The sequence below is a fragment of the Danio rerio genome, chromosome 21, assembly GCF_049306965.1.
Source record: "Danio rerio strain Tuebingen ecotype United States chromosome 21, GRCz12tu, whole genome shotgun sequence".
NCBI lineage: Eukaryota > Metazoa > Chordata > Actinopteri > Cypriniformes > Danionidae > Danio > Danio rerio.
The window spans coordinates 7,545,943-7,563,340 of record NC_133196.1 but is presented as its reverse complement, the minus strand read 5'-3'; the positions used below and the strand labels follow the sequence as shown (position 1 = coordinate 7,563,340).

Genomic DNA, 17,398 nt, shown 5'->3' with positions numbered 1-17,398 from the left:
CACATACATGTATCTGTCTTTCAATCTCCTCATCAGTTGATCACGTCTTGACGTGTTTCTGCTGTGGTTTTCTACAGCAAACCTTAAGTGAGACTTTCAGTGAAGGCAACACTGCAGTTTCCCTCCCGTGCATTTACTCCTGTCTCTGTCTGTCTGTCTGTCTCACACACACACACACACAAACACACACACACACACACACACAATATTGACTATAATCTTGGCTACTTCTCTCTCCATGCATGCAGGTCTCTGTCTGGATTAGGATATCTGGGATATCAGTGTGTGTGTGTGTGTGTGTGTGTGTTGGCAATAACATCTGTTTGTGTATTTTTGCTTGCATGGACATATTGTAAAAAAAAGTATGTTTTTAAATATATTTCAAACATAAATTTCCTAAAATTTGACTAAAACCATTCTAATGTAAATATATTTTCTGCAAACACATTCAGAATTTTCACAGTTGTACAAAAGCTATACAGTCACCGGCCACTTTATTAGGTACACCTTACTAGTGCCAGGTTGGATACCCTTTTGCCTTCAGAACTGCCTTAATCCTTCGTTGCATAGATTCAAGAAGGTACCGGAAATATTCCTCAGAGACTTTGGCCCATATTGACATGATAGCATCACGCAGTTGCTGCAGATTTGTCGGCTGCTCATTCATGATGTGAATCTCCTGTTTCACCACATCCCAAAGGTGCTCTATTGGACTGAGATTTGGTGACTGTGGAGGCCATTTGAGTACAGTGAACTCATTTTCATGTTCAAGAAACCAGTCTGAGATGATTCACACTTTATGACATGGCGCATTATCCCCCACACCATTACACCACCACCACCAGCATGAACTGTTGATGCAAGGCAGGATGCATCCATGCTTTCCTGATGTTGATGCCAAATTCTGACCAAACCATGCGAAAGTTGCAACATAAATAGAGACTCATCAGACCAGGCAACATTTTCCCAATCTTCTATTGTCCAATTCTGGTGAGCCTGCGTGAATTGTAGCCTCAGTTTTCTGTTCTTAGTTAACAGGAGTGGCATCCGGTGTGGTCTTCTGCTGCTGTAGTCCATCCGCCTCAAGGTTGGACGTGTTGTGTGTTCAGAGATGCTCTTCTGCAGACATCAGTTGTAACGAGTGCTTATTTGAGTTACTGTTGTCTTTCTATCAGCTGGAACCAGTCTGGCCATTCTCCTCTGACCTTTGGCATCAACAAGGCATTTGCACCCACAGAACTGCTCTAAAACCTAGTCATGGCAGTGCGTGAAAGTCCCAGTAGACTTCTGAAATTTCTGAAATACTCAGAACAGCCCGTCTGGCACCAACAACAATGCCATGTTCAAAGTCACTCAAATCCCGTTTCTTCCTCATTCTGATGCTCGGTTTGAACTGCAGCAGATCATCTAGATCATGTCTACATCCCTTGAAAGCATTAAGTTGCTGCTGTGTGATTGGCTGCTTAGAAATTTGTGTTAACGAGTAGTTGGACAGGTGTACCTAATAAAGGGGCCGGTGAGTGTATTTATACTACTATAAACTATTTTAGAATACAATTCTAAGCCATTCTTTAGATCTCAATCCTCATTCTATTGTAAGGTAGGAAATGTATTTTCTTGACCCTGTAAGTAACACAATTTGAGATATAAACAGGTATTAGAAGATTAAAATTAGATATATTTTCTATTGCAAAAATATATTAAATTGAGCCTTATATATGCATCATCAGTAATATAAGCATCAGAAGTCTTTGAATATTAGATATTTGCTTTTATTTTCTATTGAAATTATATTTCTCCAAAATGTAGATTCTTACTGTCATTATTTTTGTTATGGTTATTATTTTAAGGTCACAAATGTTTGTGAAAGCCTTTTCACACTGTGTATGACTCTGTATGTGACGAATACAAGTTGAATTTACTATATACATTAAATTGTTCATTTATTTAATTTTTTAATAGATCATTTGTGTATTTATAACCATGAAACAAAAAGTAATGTCATACTTTTTAGGGATATCCCTCATCATGTTATTGCCACTGTACTTGTTAACAGAGAATAAAATTTCATTCGTTCAGACCATCTGAATGTAAACAAAGAATGCAAGGTATCTGAGGTTATAAGTGCAGTTCATCACATCCAGTAACAGACTGATGTGTGTGCGTGAGTGCGAGAGAGAGAGAGAGACGAATGAACCCCCTGCTGCGTCTGGGAATTAAAGGGGTTTCCCATTGCTATCTGGAGGGGGCTGATGTACAGTCAGTGTGTGCGTGTGTGTGTGTGTGCGTCTCCAGTGTCTGGGAGCTTTAAATCCTATCACTGGAATGGGGGGCGGGGTCGCGGCACGTGATTGGCCGGTGCAAATGTAGGTCACCAACGAGGAACACCATGCTGGCACCTTGTTGCCACGGTAACCTGCATTTTTCCTCCAAAACTTGCACACATAGGGAAAATACAAATGTTGCCTTTCCTTCCTTTATCCTTGAGCTGCCAGCAGAAGATCACATCTGCAATTAGAGTGTGTGTGTGTGTGCGTGTGCGTGTGCGTGTGCGCGTGTGTCTGGCCTTTATTTTCACATGAACACTGTAAACTACAAGCGACTGCACCTGCCTTAATTTACACAGATGTGACAGATGCTTTGCATGAGTTATTATCAATCAATACCCACCAAAAAAATCTGACTAACTAATTATTCATGTTGAAAACAGCTTAAACGGCTCTCGCAGCCTGATCAGATGGGTTTCCAAGAGCTTGGCGGAGATGAGAGTCCAGATTAAACCAGCTCATCATGGCTTAATCTGTCTTTCTCAACATGCAACATACATACATTAACTAGAAAGCTGAATCTGGAACATATGCAGGCATGAATATGTTTTTAAGTGTTATTAAAAGTGCACCAAGTAAAACCATAGATATCTTTGGCCGATAATCGGTAACCGATAACTTTTTATAATTGTAACTGATTACCAATATATAGGCAGATAAATACTAATCTTGATTTGAATTGTTCTTAATTAAAAAAAAAAAAACCAAATATCATTATAAGTATAATTAGAGTGCATTTGTGTCTAGCCTTTACTTTTTTACATGAATACGCTATGAATTATGAATGGCTGCACTTGTTTTCATTAACAAATACATAACAGATGCTTTGTTGTGGTTGAAGTAGGATTTTGGATCCTAAGATCCTGATGCCCTAGGTGAGATAATACATGACCTGACAATACCCCAGAAATAAAGCATATTAACTAATAATCTATTTCTAAAAGGAAAAAAAAACAGCTTAAACAGGGCTCCCAGCCTGACCAGATTGAACTATTAACTGGTTTTCAGTTGGTTTACATGAGCTTGGCAAACTTGGTGTCCAGATTAAACACTTATAATGACTTTCACAACATGCAGTTCACTAAAAAGCATGATTAAAAATATATATATGTAAGCATACATGTGTTTTTAAACATATTAAAGTCGGTGATTCATTTCTTTGTGGTGACCCCTGACAACTAAACTAAAAGAAACTGAATGATTGTGTGATGTCATTAAAGGTGCACCATGGGGAAATATAGAAATTTCATCCGATAATCGGTAACCAATAACTCTTCATATTTGTAAAATGATAACCGATATATAAGCAGATAAATACAAAACCTGATTAGAACAATATATTTATTATTATAATGTTTATGAAGATGCACAATGCTATTTTTCAGTTGCATCTAAATTAGGGATGAACCGATAGAGAAATTGTGTCCATTACAATAACCGATAAACTCCATAACCCTAAGCTGATAACCTAGTACTGGCCTAATAAGCACAAATCTGAGTTTAAACAATTCTGATCTCTATTATAAAAACACATAAGATAATATGTAATTAAAGTGTATTTGCATATAATAACTAAAAAATAACCAATATAAAGGCAGATAAATACAAATCCTGATTACTATTATTATGTTTTAAAAGGTGCACCATTTTACACGAATACACTATGAATTATGAATGGCTGCACTTGTTTTCATTTACACATACATAACAGATGCTCTGTTGTGGTAAAAAGAGGGATTTTGGATCCTACGATCCTGATGCCCTAGGTGAGATAATACATGACCTGACAATACCCCAGAAATAAAGCATATTAAATAACAATCTATTTCTAAAAGGAAAAAAACAGCTTAAACAGGGCTCCCAGCCTGACCAGATTGACCTATTGACTGGTTTTCAGTTGGTTTCCATGAGCTTGGCAAACTTGGTGTCCAGATTAAACACTTATGATGACTTTCACAACATGCAGTTCACTAAAAATAATAATTAAAAACATATATAAGCATAAATATGTTTTTAAAAATATTAAAGTTGGTGATTCATTTCTTTGTGGTGACCCCTGACAACTAAACTAAAAGAAACTGAATGATTGTGTGATGTCATTAAAGGTGCACCATGGGGAAATAAAAAATTTCATCCGATAATCGGTAACCGATAACTCTTCATATTTGTAAAATGATAACCGACATATAAGCAAATAAATACAAAACCTGATTAGAATTATATATGTATTATTATACTATATATAAAGGTGCACCATGCAATATTTCAGTTGCATCTGAATTAGGGATGAACCGATATGGAAAATATGTTCAATACAATAACCGATAAACCGATAAACTCAATAACTAAGCCAATAACCCATTTTTGGCCCAATAAATGCAAATCTTAATTTAAATTATTCTAATCTTTATTATAAAAACACAAAAGATAACATGTAATTAAAGTGTATTTGCGTCTAGTTTTTATTTTTACCTGAATCCACTATGAACTACAACCATGTACAACCATAATCGGTAACCGATAACTATTAATATTTGTAAAGTGATAACCAATATATAGGCAGATAAAAACAAATCCGGATTAGAATTTATTTATTATTATGTTTTTAAAGGTGAACCATGCTATGTGTCATTTACATCTAAATTTGGGATGAACAGATATGGACATTGTGTCAGTTACAATAACCGATAAACTCAAACTCTAAGCCGATAACTAATTTTAATCCCATCATTATAATAAAAACACAAAAGATAAAGTATTTAATTAGTGTGTATTTGCGTCTAGTCTTTACTGTAACGTGAATGCACCATGAACAATAACCACCTGTCTTCATTTACACAGACGTGACAGATGCTCTACTGGAATTAAAGTGGGATTTTGGACCCGGAGATCTGAGGGCGATCCTGTTGCCTTAAACAAGATAAGACATGACCTGTGACCTATTAATACCACCCCCCACCCCGAAAAAACATGGAAGCTAATTTCACATATGAAGAACAGCTTATATTAGTTTCCCAGCCTGATCAGATTGGCCATCAGATTGCCTGTTGACTGATTTTCAATGGGTTTCCAGTAGCTTGGTGAAGTTGAGTTTCTAGATTATCATGGATTAAAGGGATAGTTCACTCAAAAAATGAAAATTCACCCATCATTTTCACAATCAAATTGTTCTAAACTTTCTTCTGTTGAACATGAAACAAGAAAATCTGAGGAATTGTGGAGAAAAATCAGCCACTGACATCCAGAGCAGGAGCAAAAAGTACTATGGAAGTGAATAGCTGTCATTTTTGGGTAAACAAATTTTTAAGCCATCTCTTAAAATTAGCAAAAAAATAAAAATAAATAATAAAAATCACCAAATATAAACACAGATATATATTTTATAATATTTTGTAAATGTGCACCATGCAATTGTTTACACATTTTAGTTAGATCTGAATGAGAATAATTTTGTCTATTACTGATAACCGATAACTTTTTATAAGGGCCAATAAATGCAAATCGGAATCCGAATTATTCTAATATTGATTAGGAAAACACAGAAGATCACACCAGCGAATACAGTGAGATATATATATAGGCATATATTAAGGCATAAAAAGCAAAACTACCCAACTATTAGTATCGGTTATATAAATGAATAATCGGTTTTATTCCTAGTGAGAATTTTTGTATAATTACATGAAATATATTTGTTTTGATGGCATGCTCATGCAAATTATATTATTTTTCAGCACTGAAACGATTAAGGTACCGAATAATCGGTTATCGGTTATCATTTCAGGTAAGAATTCAGTATTATCACAATAAATATATTTGCTTTCAGTTCATGCTCACATAAATCAGATTATTTATAAGTACTTATAAGTACTTATAAGACTATATAACTGAACAAACAGTTATCGCTTTAGGTAAGAAATTCAGTATAATTACATTATATTTGTTTTCATGGCTTGTTCATGTAAATCCTACTATTTTTCATTCTAGATAATATTACATGAATAATCGGTTATCGGTTATCATTCCAGGTAAGAAATTTAGCATAATTACATTAAAAACATTTGTTTTCATGGCTTGTTCATGTAAATCATATTATTTTTCAGTACTGAATTATATAACTTAATAATTGGTTATCGGTTATCATTCCAGGTGAGAAATACTATACAATTACATTAAATATATTTGTTTTCATGCCATGTTCAAGTAAATCCTATTATTTTCCAGTACTAAAAGGATTACGCAATTAAATAATCAGTTATCATTCCTGATGAAAAATTCAGTATAATTACATTAAGTGAAGTTTCATAAACTAATTTCAAGAGGAGCACGTGATTTGATTGAGCACAACTGGCTGCTCATCTGTAATCAGTAATAATCCAATCAGAGTGATCCAAGCTTACAATAAATAGATTGTTTTCTCCCTTCTGCTCTATCTTTATTTTCGAAGAATCCCACCCTCCACCCCATCTCCTCCTTTTCCTCTCTTTTCTAAGGGGGAGCTCTCGAGACCTACCTGATCTCAGATCCCCTTATTTGCTTACTGACCGGGCGGGAGCCTCAAGTATATCCAAGCTCAGCAATCTCTCCCAGGACAGCATGCTAAACCTGCTGTAAACGCTAAGCACATCTAAGTGGGAACACTTGAAATATATTTGTTTTCAAGGCTAACTTACGTAAATCATATTATTTTTCAGTTTTCGGTAGGACCAGACAGAATCTGCAGACATTTTGTGCTATTTCTGTGCAGAATTTTGTAAGAAATCTGCAGATTTATGAGCAATGATTTTGGGAGTATCTTAACTGAAAACCAAATAAAATTAAATAAAAATATTACCATTCATTACTTTTATTTCATGTTTAAAATGCACATATCCACATATTTTGTAAACAAAGCAAGTCTCACATATAATATATATCTACTAAAAGATAGAAAATATTATTTTACAAGCTGTATTTTAAATAATTAATAAATTTTTTATTTAATAATATTTTATTAATAAATACATTTTTAAATAATTAAAAAAATTAAAAACTGAATAAATGTCCATACACACATTTACACAACTAAACAATTAGACTCAATGATAAGCTAAAAAATCTGCAGATTTCTGTGCACACTAGTGATCCGCGGGCGCTGCAGATAATCCGCGGGTCGGGCAGGTTGGGTGATAAAAAATACATTATGATTAATTGCGGGTGGGTTGCAGGTGGATGTAGTGGGACATGGCAGTGGACCAGCAAAATAGCAGAGAGTGGAATTTGCAGAATGGGAAGATGAGACACTCAAAATAATGGATGCAAGAGTAAGTAAGTGCAAGAGAACTGTTCAAACTTTTAGTTAGAGGAGTCATCAGAGGAAAATCTGCTATCGTTCTGGGAGAAACAAGACCGCTTATTTACATGACTGCAATGCCTTGCGAGGAGAATCTTGTTTATTCATACAACAGGCGGTGCGACACTCATTCAGTGCAGCTGGCCGAATTTTGGAGGCGAGGCGGAATCGCCCGAATTTAGGCACAATAAATGCTATTCTGTTTTTGCACAGTGCAAAGAAAAAGCCCAAGTAAACACAACATAGCTGCCGTTTAGGCTGAAGTGGCACCTTTTTGTTATATTTTACCTGTATCTTTAAAAGCTCAAATGTATTATTTTTACTTTTCGTATTTGAAAATGTTGTCCAATGACAAACTTTTGTTTTTATAAATAAATATTAACTTAAAAACGTTTACGATTAAAGTATTATTTTACTATCAGAGATCCGCAGATTAGAGATTAAAGAATTAGAATTATTAAAGTGACGATCGGGTGCGGGCACATTTATCAGATCAAAGTATATGTGCGGGTGGTCGGTGGATGATTAGTATAAAGCCGCGGATTCAAGTGTCATTTCAGCTGATCCGTGCATCTCTAGTGCACCTAGATCCCGTCTATTTATCGGTTATCGTTCCAGGTAAGAAATTTAATTACAATAAATACATTTGTTTTCATGGCTTGTTCATGTAAATCATATTATTCTTCAATAATGAAAAGATCATATAAATTAATAATTGGTAATAAGTTTTCAGTTATCATGTGACAAGTTTAATATAATTACATTAAATATTTCAGTTTTATGGCATGTTCCCTTAAGTCATACTGTTATTCTTCAGTACTGATGTTTTTTTTTTTCAAAATGCCCCTAACACTTTTGTTGTCTTTAAAGTGTGTTATAAATAATCATGATATAATAAGTATTACTCATTAAGTATTACTCACCGCATCTGTCTTGCATAGTTGAGCTCGATCTCAGACCTTTCCTTCACAAATTTGGTGTATTTTTCCACAAAGTCGATTCCCCACTGTGTGTGCTTTTCCAGGTTATCAAACTGATCCTGTGAGAGAGAGAGGGAAATATGTTATAATATAAGTGAAGACTGATGTTTTGCCACCCTAACTCAACTGTTGAAATAAAAAAATGCCCCCCACCAAAAAATGCCCATGACAAATGTTTGACGACAGCAGCGAAGGTCAAAAGCAAATCTGTCATTGGTCTGTAGTCAACAGGAAGAGCCCACCCATACACTGACATGAGCTTCTAAGTCAAAAATATTGAAGCTTTCTCTAGTTTTCAGTATGTCCTAATGTGATGTTATTATAGTCTCCAGAATGTGTCTGTAAAGTTTCAGCTCAAACACCCATCAGATTGTTGATTATACCTTTCAAAATATTAAAATGCTCTGCTGTGAACACAATGTACCTGTTTTTTGTGCCCTGTGCCTTTATTGCTAGTTCTCCCCGCCCACTGTTCCCACGTGCCTGAGAATGTGTGCCTCAATCTCCGGCTGAGTCAGATAAACAGCACAGTGACAGACGTGAAGGAAGCAGATCTCACGTAATGCTTGTGAGAAATACTACAGTAAGAACTTTCCCAATGATTATTTGATGTATTTGTTGTGGAGCTAATTCAATCCTTTCTGCAACGATGAGTCAAACACAATTTACGCACACGTGTTTAACTTTGCACTGTTTTTGCATGCAAATGTGACAGGATACACATTAGTATCCACTGCTGTATGGATATCTGTTATGTTAATGTACAAAATAAACCTGATTTAACACCCAAAATCAGGTATTGAATTGTCTTCATTTATCATTTTACTGACACATGGCTGTGGTGATGAATTACATCGATTTTAGTCTTTATTACAAACATGCACTTAAAAAACGTTTTAAACTTGTAAAGCTCGTTCTTGATCACATTAGATGATATTGATGATCACAGAGAGATCAACAGATCTTTTAATCCCAGTTGTTTTGCGCACGTCCTGTCTTGTTGATATGATTATACGCATTACTACGGAAACATGTTAAAAAGCGTCTGTCAATCAATTCGGTGGGCGGGGAAACCACACTCCTACGTTGATGTCGGCCTCAAAATGGGAGGGATTTGGATCCTATTTTAACATCAGGAAATTTAAAAAATATATACTTATTATGTTTTTATTACTCCAATATGATTGTGGACTTGTGTTGTAGGTACATAGTTTTCAAAAAAACTTACAAAAGATGATTTTAATCATACAGTAGGTCCCATTTAAAGCAGTTCAAACCGTGTGAGGTCTAAGAATCAACGTTGGTTTTAAAATCTAAATGTAAGTCAAAATGTAAACAGACCTTCCCACATTGGGTTCTGTTCAAGAAACATGAGAAAAACGTATTTATTTTCTTTTTAGTTTTCTTTTTATGTACTTATATTTTAAATATTTATGCAGCTGACAGATTGTGTGTCAGTTTACATCGACTGGATTTTGCATTAGTGTAAATAAAACCAAATGCATGGTTTTGGATCATAAATGATGCTATTTTTTTTACACAAAACACAAGAAACCAGATTTGTAGACTGATATTTGGAAGTGAATACGTCATTTAGAAGTGAATAAGGGTGTTATTATGTTTCCAGGATAAGCAAATACTATTAAAAACATGTTTGTGATCCAACCACTCACATATCTTATAATCTCTAGTTATCTAGAGATCATAGCATACAGGTATGGTGTGTATGTGTGTATATAGAGTGTTCATGTTCCTTGCTGATTTCCGCTAAAACCTCTGTACGCGCACAGACCACAAAAAAATAGTCCTACATTCAGATGCAGTCCATTTTTACACCTCATCTATCATTAATCACACATCTGAGCATCTGAGATATGGTAGTCTTAATTTAGAAGCCTGGTGCATGCTGGGTTAAACAGGACAATGTTTATATGGTAATTCACCTCCACAAAAACAAATCAAAATCAATATTTCTAATGAACTAATCCCTATATAATCACATAAATACTACTCACTTATATTTACTTAAGTAAAATATTAAATCCCCTCTGATTTTTTTCCTTATAAAATTTTCTAAATGATGTTTAATAGAGTAAAGAAATTTTCACAGTATGTCTGATCATACTTTTCCTTCTGGAGAAAGTCTTATTTGTTTTATTTCAGCTACAATAAAAGCAGTTTTTAATAAAAAAAATAAAAAATAAAAATTTTAAGCTCAAAATTATTAGCCCCTTTAAGCTACATATTTTTTCAATAGTCTACAGAACAAACCATCATTATACAATAACTTGCCTAATCACCCTAACCTGCCTAGTTAACCAAATTAATCTAGTTAAGCCTTTAAATGTCACTTTAAGCTGTATAGAAGTGTCTTGAAAATATCTAGTCAAATATTATTTACTGTCATCATGGCAAAGATAAAATAAATCAGTTATTAAAAATGAGTTAATAAAACTATTATGATTAGAAATGTGCTCTTGTCCCAGTCCCAGTTAAATCTTGTCCCAGTTAAACGGGAAATTGGGGAAAAACATTTAACAGGGGGGCTAATAATTCAGTGGGTTTAATAATTCTGACTTCAACTGTAACCTTGATCAAACAGACTTGTCTGTAACTATTAAGTGCTTATTCAGATCTGGCTGGGTTTGGTTTGTTTTGGTTTAGTTTCTAGTTTAGTTGAGTTCAGTTCAGTTCAGTTCAGTTTGACCTTTGATTAGGGTTGAAGCTAAAATCCGCAAGGAGGTAGATCTCCAGGAACATGAATGGACACCCCTGACTTAAAGCATAAGCAAACAAACAACTAATAAAACACCATCACTTTCAAATAAAGCAGGAATTTCTTGCTGGGACAAATATTGTGATCAATCTTGTACAAAAACACAAGCTTGTATTTAAATAATACATGTGCATGAACTGTGTGCGTATTTATTATGTTTATATAAATGCATGCACAATATGACAATGTAAATATGATTTGTACAATGTGATTTGTAAAACGTATACATATATATTGGAATACATTATACTGTATTAAATATATATAATCAATTTACACAGTACATAAAAATTACGATGTACGTACGATGTATCGTAATAAAAAAATTAAAATAAAAAAAATAAAAACAATTTATACAGTACACATTTAGTGGAGGTTTATAATTTAACAGCACTAATCTGAATTGAATGAAATATCATATTTACACAAGTAACTTAAAATACTATTAAATTAAATTTAAACAAACAATAAAAAGCCAACATTTTGATAAACAGGAGGAATATCTTGCTGGGAAAAATATTACAAGATTATTTAGATTTTAGGCCTCACAAACAATAATCATAAATGAATATCTGATTAACATGAAATCATATTTTACACAATAAACTAATGGCATTACTGTAACTCATATCATATGTCATTTGTTTTAAACAAAAAAAAAACAGCCAGTGAACTATTATACACTATAAACAACATCAAGAAGTTCTTGCAAAAGTCCAAGCAATGCAAATCACATCAATAAGGAAGATAAAGATTCCATTTAGAACCAAAACAACAAAAGCCAAACATTTATGTTCCGTAAAAGATTTACTTTGAAAAAAATGTAACAAATCAAACCCTAGAAAACAAAACTTGAAGAACCTACAATGAAAAAATAAACTAAAGAACCACACAAAGTCACACAGTCTATTCAAAACAATACACTACATTGATGAATATACTGTACACAACACATTCACATTTACATTCAACACCTAACTCCTAATATAATAACACTACAGTCACCTTCGTCTGACTCCAGCATCCCCCCATTTTCTCTTCGACCATCTCGAAGTCTGAAACATCCAGACGGATAATCCCTCACGCTCGCTCCTTTCATAGGAGCATTAAATGCACTTTAATGCTCGTGCATCCGTTAGATTAGATTTCAGTTTCTCCTCGTGAACGAACACACACACGCTGAGCATTCAGACAGGATGAGACCTCAAACCTGTGTGTGTGTGTGTGTTTATGTGAACAGGATGTACATGTGGGTGATGATCTAGGTTTCTGAACTCAATAATATGAATGTTAGTCTATAATTTTAAGGTACAGCATCAACAGAAATGAAGTATAGCCATTTAGAGAAATGCTTCAGAAATATTTGAAGATCCAGTTAAAAACAATCCAAAACATATTTGGTTACACTTTATTTTAAGGTCCAATTCTCACTGTTAAGAAACCAATAACTGACTTTTAGCTCAGCTTTATAAACTACTATTGTGCTGCTTGTTAATAGTTATTAAGGTAGTAGTTGGGTTTAGGTTTTGGACTGGGTTTTGAATGTAGAATTAGATCATGCAGAATATGTGCTTTATATGTACTAATAAATATCCATATCTTAATAATATATGCAAGTAACAAGTTACTAGTTAATTAATTGGTACTTGAATTTGTTTTTTGGTGGTAATTATACTTCAATAACTGGATGAAAATCTGCTCACACTTTACAAAAACGCTCTATTGGTTAATGCAAATGTATTTATTAGCATGAACTAAGAATGAACAATCAATTAATTATTCATAGTTTAACTATTAGCATTATTAAAATCCAAAGTTGTGCTTGTTATTAGTTTGTGCGCTGCATATGGTGTATATGGTGATTCTTCACCATAAAGCAGTTCACCATTCTCGTAGATTTTTGTTGTGTAATTTGTCATGCTTTTTTTTGTGTTGATCAGCACATTGTGTTCTGCGTCCTAATTGGCTGTAGACCATTGTCAATCAATCTCCTCCGTTCCTGTACAGTACAGAATGCGTTCAGCTTGCCAAATCAACATGAATCTTCGATCGCTAGCAGTGTGACTCTAAAGTGCTGTATTTGTATGTCTGCAAGTTTTCTCCCCAACAAACCCCACAATGTTGACAACGTTCTGCACTGTCAAAATCACCTGCGGTAGCACTCAAGAGGCAGAGAAAGATGCTAACCTTCGCACAAAAAGTTGGACTTCTGGATATGCTAAAGGGCACGAGTGTTTAAACGAGAGAAAAGTGTGAAAATGTTAATGCCTGTCTGAGAAGTGTATAAAGTGTGTAATTAGGGCTTTTCTCAGCCTTAAAACATCTATAATGATTGTAAAAAATAAAGCTACTTCACGTTTCCCAGAGATGGGTTGCGGCTGGAAGGGCATCCGCTGCATAAAATCTTGCTGGATAAGTTGGCGGTTCATTCCGCTGTGGCGACCCCAGATTAATAAAGGGACTAAGCCGACAAGAAAATGAATGAATGAATGAAAGCTACTTCACGAATTTTGCCTATTGTGGGCTATTTTTATAACATAACTCCAAGGGCCCATTGTACTTAATAAATAGCATTAGGATTAGGATTTTGTGTAAGAAAATATAAAAAATACTAATTGATCGTAATTTTTAAGTTTTATACATATTTATTCATCTGTCAGTGTTAGTGAATGAAAATACAGTCATTGTTAGTTCTCACAGCAGTGCATTAACTATTGCTAAAAAGCTCAACTTTGTATTTTAATCATGCATTAGTAAATGTTGAACCACGTCTCGTTATTTTTAACAGCAATTTCAACACTTATTAACACATTATCAAAAACACCAGCTGTATTTTATAAACAGCTACTTTTTTATAAATATTTTTTACATCTAATAATGTAACTATACACGTTACAATGAATTTAAATCTATAAATATTGTTACCAATGTATTGGAAATACTTGTCTCATACTAGATTTTTGCAAAAAAACGTTGCTAGTTTTGTTGCACATTTCAGATTACAAATCCACTGGAGGGCGCTGTCTACATTTTCACGAATCTAAAATACATTAATAAAGGCATGACTGTATACTCAATAAATAGCTTTAGCGAAGAAGATGAATAAATTCTGTCATAAAAGTACTGTTTGTTTGTTTGTTTGTGTTAGGAAATACATTAAGGCCCAATCCCAAGTCTACCCCTTACCCCTTCCCCAACACCTCGTGAAGGGGTAGGGGTGGTCCAATTCTCTTTAGCTTAAAGGTGTAGGGGAAAGGGTAAGGGGTACCTTACGAGCTGAGATTTTTCAGGACCACACTCAAAACCAAGGGGTAAGACAATTTCCCAGAATACACTAATCACAATGGCAGTATAGCTGCACCCGAAAGTAAGGAGATCCACAAATTAGTATTTTTTTTAGCATTATTATGAATTTTTACAACAAACAAGCACATGTTTTAATACATTCATAATTAAGTAAATAATAACCATTATTTTAAAGTGTTACCAAACCAAAAATTCCTCACATTTTCCTACTTTTGTCTTCCATAAAAGAAAGAAATAACAGCATTGAGGTTTGGAACAGCGAGGCTATTAAACAATGACTTAATTTTTATTTCTGGTGAGATCTTTCATTAAGGCTATTAAACCAGCAATGGAAGAATATAGCTAAGAAACACACACACACACACACACACACACACACACACACACACACACACACACACCAACACACACTGCCAAAGTCCCCTGTCAGCATCTGGGTAATTCAAATGACCTAATGCGATTATCCAGGCTCATTTAAACACAGATCACCTCCTCATGCACAATACACTGCAGAGACAAGAAACGCCACTTTGAACACAGTAGTTTTAGGAGAGAATCTGCTGCGTGATTGCATATAGTCTTGCGGTTTCGATTACACAGAGATGGCGTATTACGCAATAAACGGATGCACTGGTGTCTAGCATTTTCAGCAAATGCAAACACAGACATTTGAGAGTCCTAACTATGCACAAACCAGTTCAACAAGCGTCTTTGAAGATGAAGCTGTTCATGTGGGCTGCTTTCGCAAATCTTAAGGCCAAAACACTGTGTAAAACCCTCAAACTTGACGTCAACTTGTAGGGACGTCCCCACGTGGAAAACCTGCTCAGAGACGGGCCTAAATAATAGGTTGTTTCACATCTACGAATAGTAAGAATGTACTTTTTGGCACAGTTGGTTTAACATTAAAGGTGACAGATAGGGTTGGCTTCATCCAATTTAGATTTAATTCCTGACTGCAGTTACATATTTAGCTGACATTTGCATGAAAAATAAGGAACACTTCAACGAAATCCACAAAAAAATAATATAAAATGACGAAGCAACAAAATAACTACAACTTTAAAAGAATCTGAAGTATAAATAAAGTTGTAATGAACTATTTTATTAACCAAAAATACGTTACATGCACTCACAAAACTATATCAAATTTGTAAACATTTTTAAAAAAAGCGGTCCTTTAGTTAGTCACTACACTAATGCTGGTAAACAATACAATACCTAAGTTAGCATAAATGAATGTATGCTAAGGCTGCACAGTATATCATTTCAGCATATATATCACAATTTATGCATCCGTTATAGTCAAATCACATAGATGCAATGTTGAGTTAGGATTATATTTGAGCAAAAGTCAGTTCAGAACACAAGATTTGAGGAATTACTGCAGAGTTCAACAACAACAGAGTGAAATTTTATAATTGAAATGTTTTGAGGCCTGAGAAAGATAAAAGTATTCAGGCACAAGATCCTTAGCCACTTGGAGGTTTAATAAAGATTTGTTGTATTGCATTATATTACTTATAAACAAAATATTCTGCATCCCTAACCCAATACCTAAACTACCTTAAAGGGGTGGTCCACTACAATAGCATTTTAAAAACTTTAGTTAATGTGTAATGTGGCTGTGTGAACATAAACAACATCTCTGAATGTAAGACACTCAAAGTTCAATGCAAAGGTAGACATTGGCTCTTACAGAGCTAGCTTAGCAAAGCCTACAACGAATGAAGTTTAAGGACTACCAAAAAAAACCTCTGGGTTAATGATGTCATAAACCCTTCAGGTTACATCCTGCACAGCGAATGGGCGTGGCCAGAGTCGCTTTAATGTTATAACGGAGACGCTTCTTGGTGATGTGGAGCTGATCTGCAAATCACAGAACATTATGTTAGCTGACCAATCAGAGCCTCTTGAGGGCAGGTCTTCAGCCTTTTCATGTTAGTGGAGTAGCTGTATCAAAGTAGGATATACGAAAAATTTACGCGATTTTCTACAAATAAAGCATGAGCACATATTGCTTTGCACCCCATAAACACAACCACACCATAAAAATACACTCTGGACCACCCCTTTAATAGCTATTAATAAGGAGAAAATTAGGAGTTAAATAATTATTTAAATTTATAATTAGCAAAAGTCATAGTTAATGGTTTGCTAAACGCGAGAAGTGAACGTTAACAAAGCGTGACTATAAATTCTTTCCAAATAGTGCTATTCAATCATTTGGGCAAATTGTAGAGACAGTATATCCCAATATATATCGAAAAATAATTGCAATTTCAGATTTTTCCCATATCATGCAGCCCTAATGTATGCTACGCTACATTAGTCAAACTTTCTTTTTTTGTTGTTACCTTACAACATTTGCTAATACATTAGTTAACGACTATAATGTGAATTTACAGTTAACCAAAAAAAATCTGTATTTCTTTCATTTTAACGTTTTATAATACACTTTAAATTACATTAGTTACCTAAGTAGCAATTTTTGTAAACTGCATTATAGTTAAACTAACAATGACAATATTTTTTAAAATCATTTCGTAATGTTGTATTGGTCAATATTATTTCCAAAAATTGACAAAAACTAAGAATTAAAGTATTTTTAAAGTGTATTGTTTAATAAACAGCTACATTTTTATTAAGGATTTTTTTTTTAAATCTAACAATGTAA

At 34.2% G+C, this 17,398-nt stretch overlaps 1 protein-coding gene across 44 annotated transcripts in view; it reads right to left on the bottom strand.

The window, feature by feature from the left end:
• fnbp1b (formin binding protein 1b) overlaps nucleotides 1-17,398 on the bottom strand; it is a 175,508-nt gene that overhangs the window by 88,706 nt on the left and 69,404 nt on the right. For 40 of the 44 annotated variants that reach the window (XR_012397107.1, XM_073935755.1, XM_068215986.2 and 37 more), the window contains exon 2: nucleotides 8,583-8,698. Coding sequence is in view for 43 of the 44 variants with exons in the window: in XM_073935755.1 (XP_073791856.1) it covers nucleotides 8,583-8,698 (116 nt within the window). In the remaining variant the exon portion in view is untranslated. Of the gene's footprint in view, nucleotides 1-8,582; nucleotides 8,699-12,420; nucleotides 12,620-17,398 lie in introns of those variants that run through there. The other 4 variants (XM_073935759.1, XM_073935758.1, XM_068215978.2 and 1 more) reach the window with 2 other exon arrangements.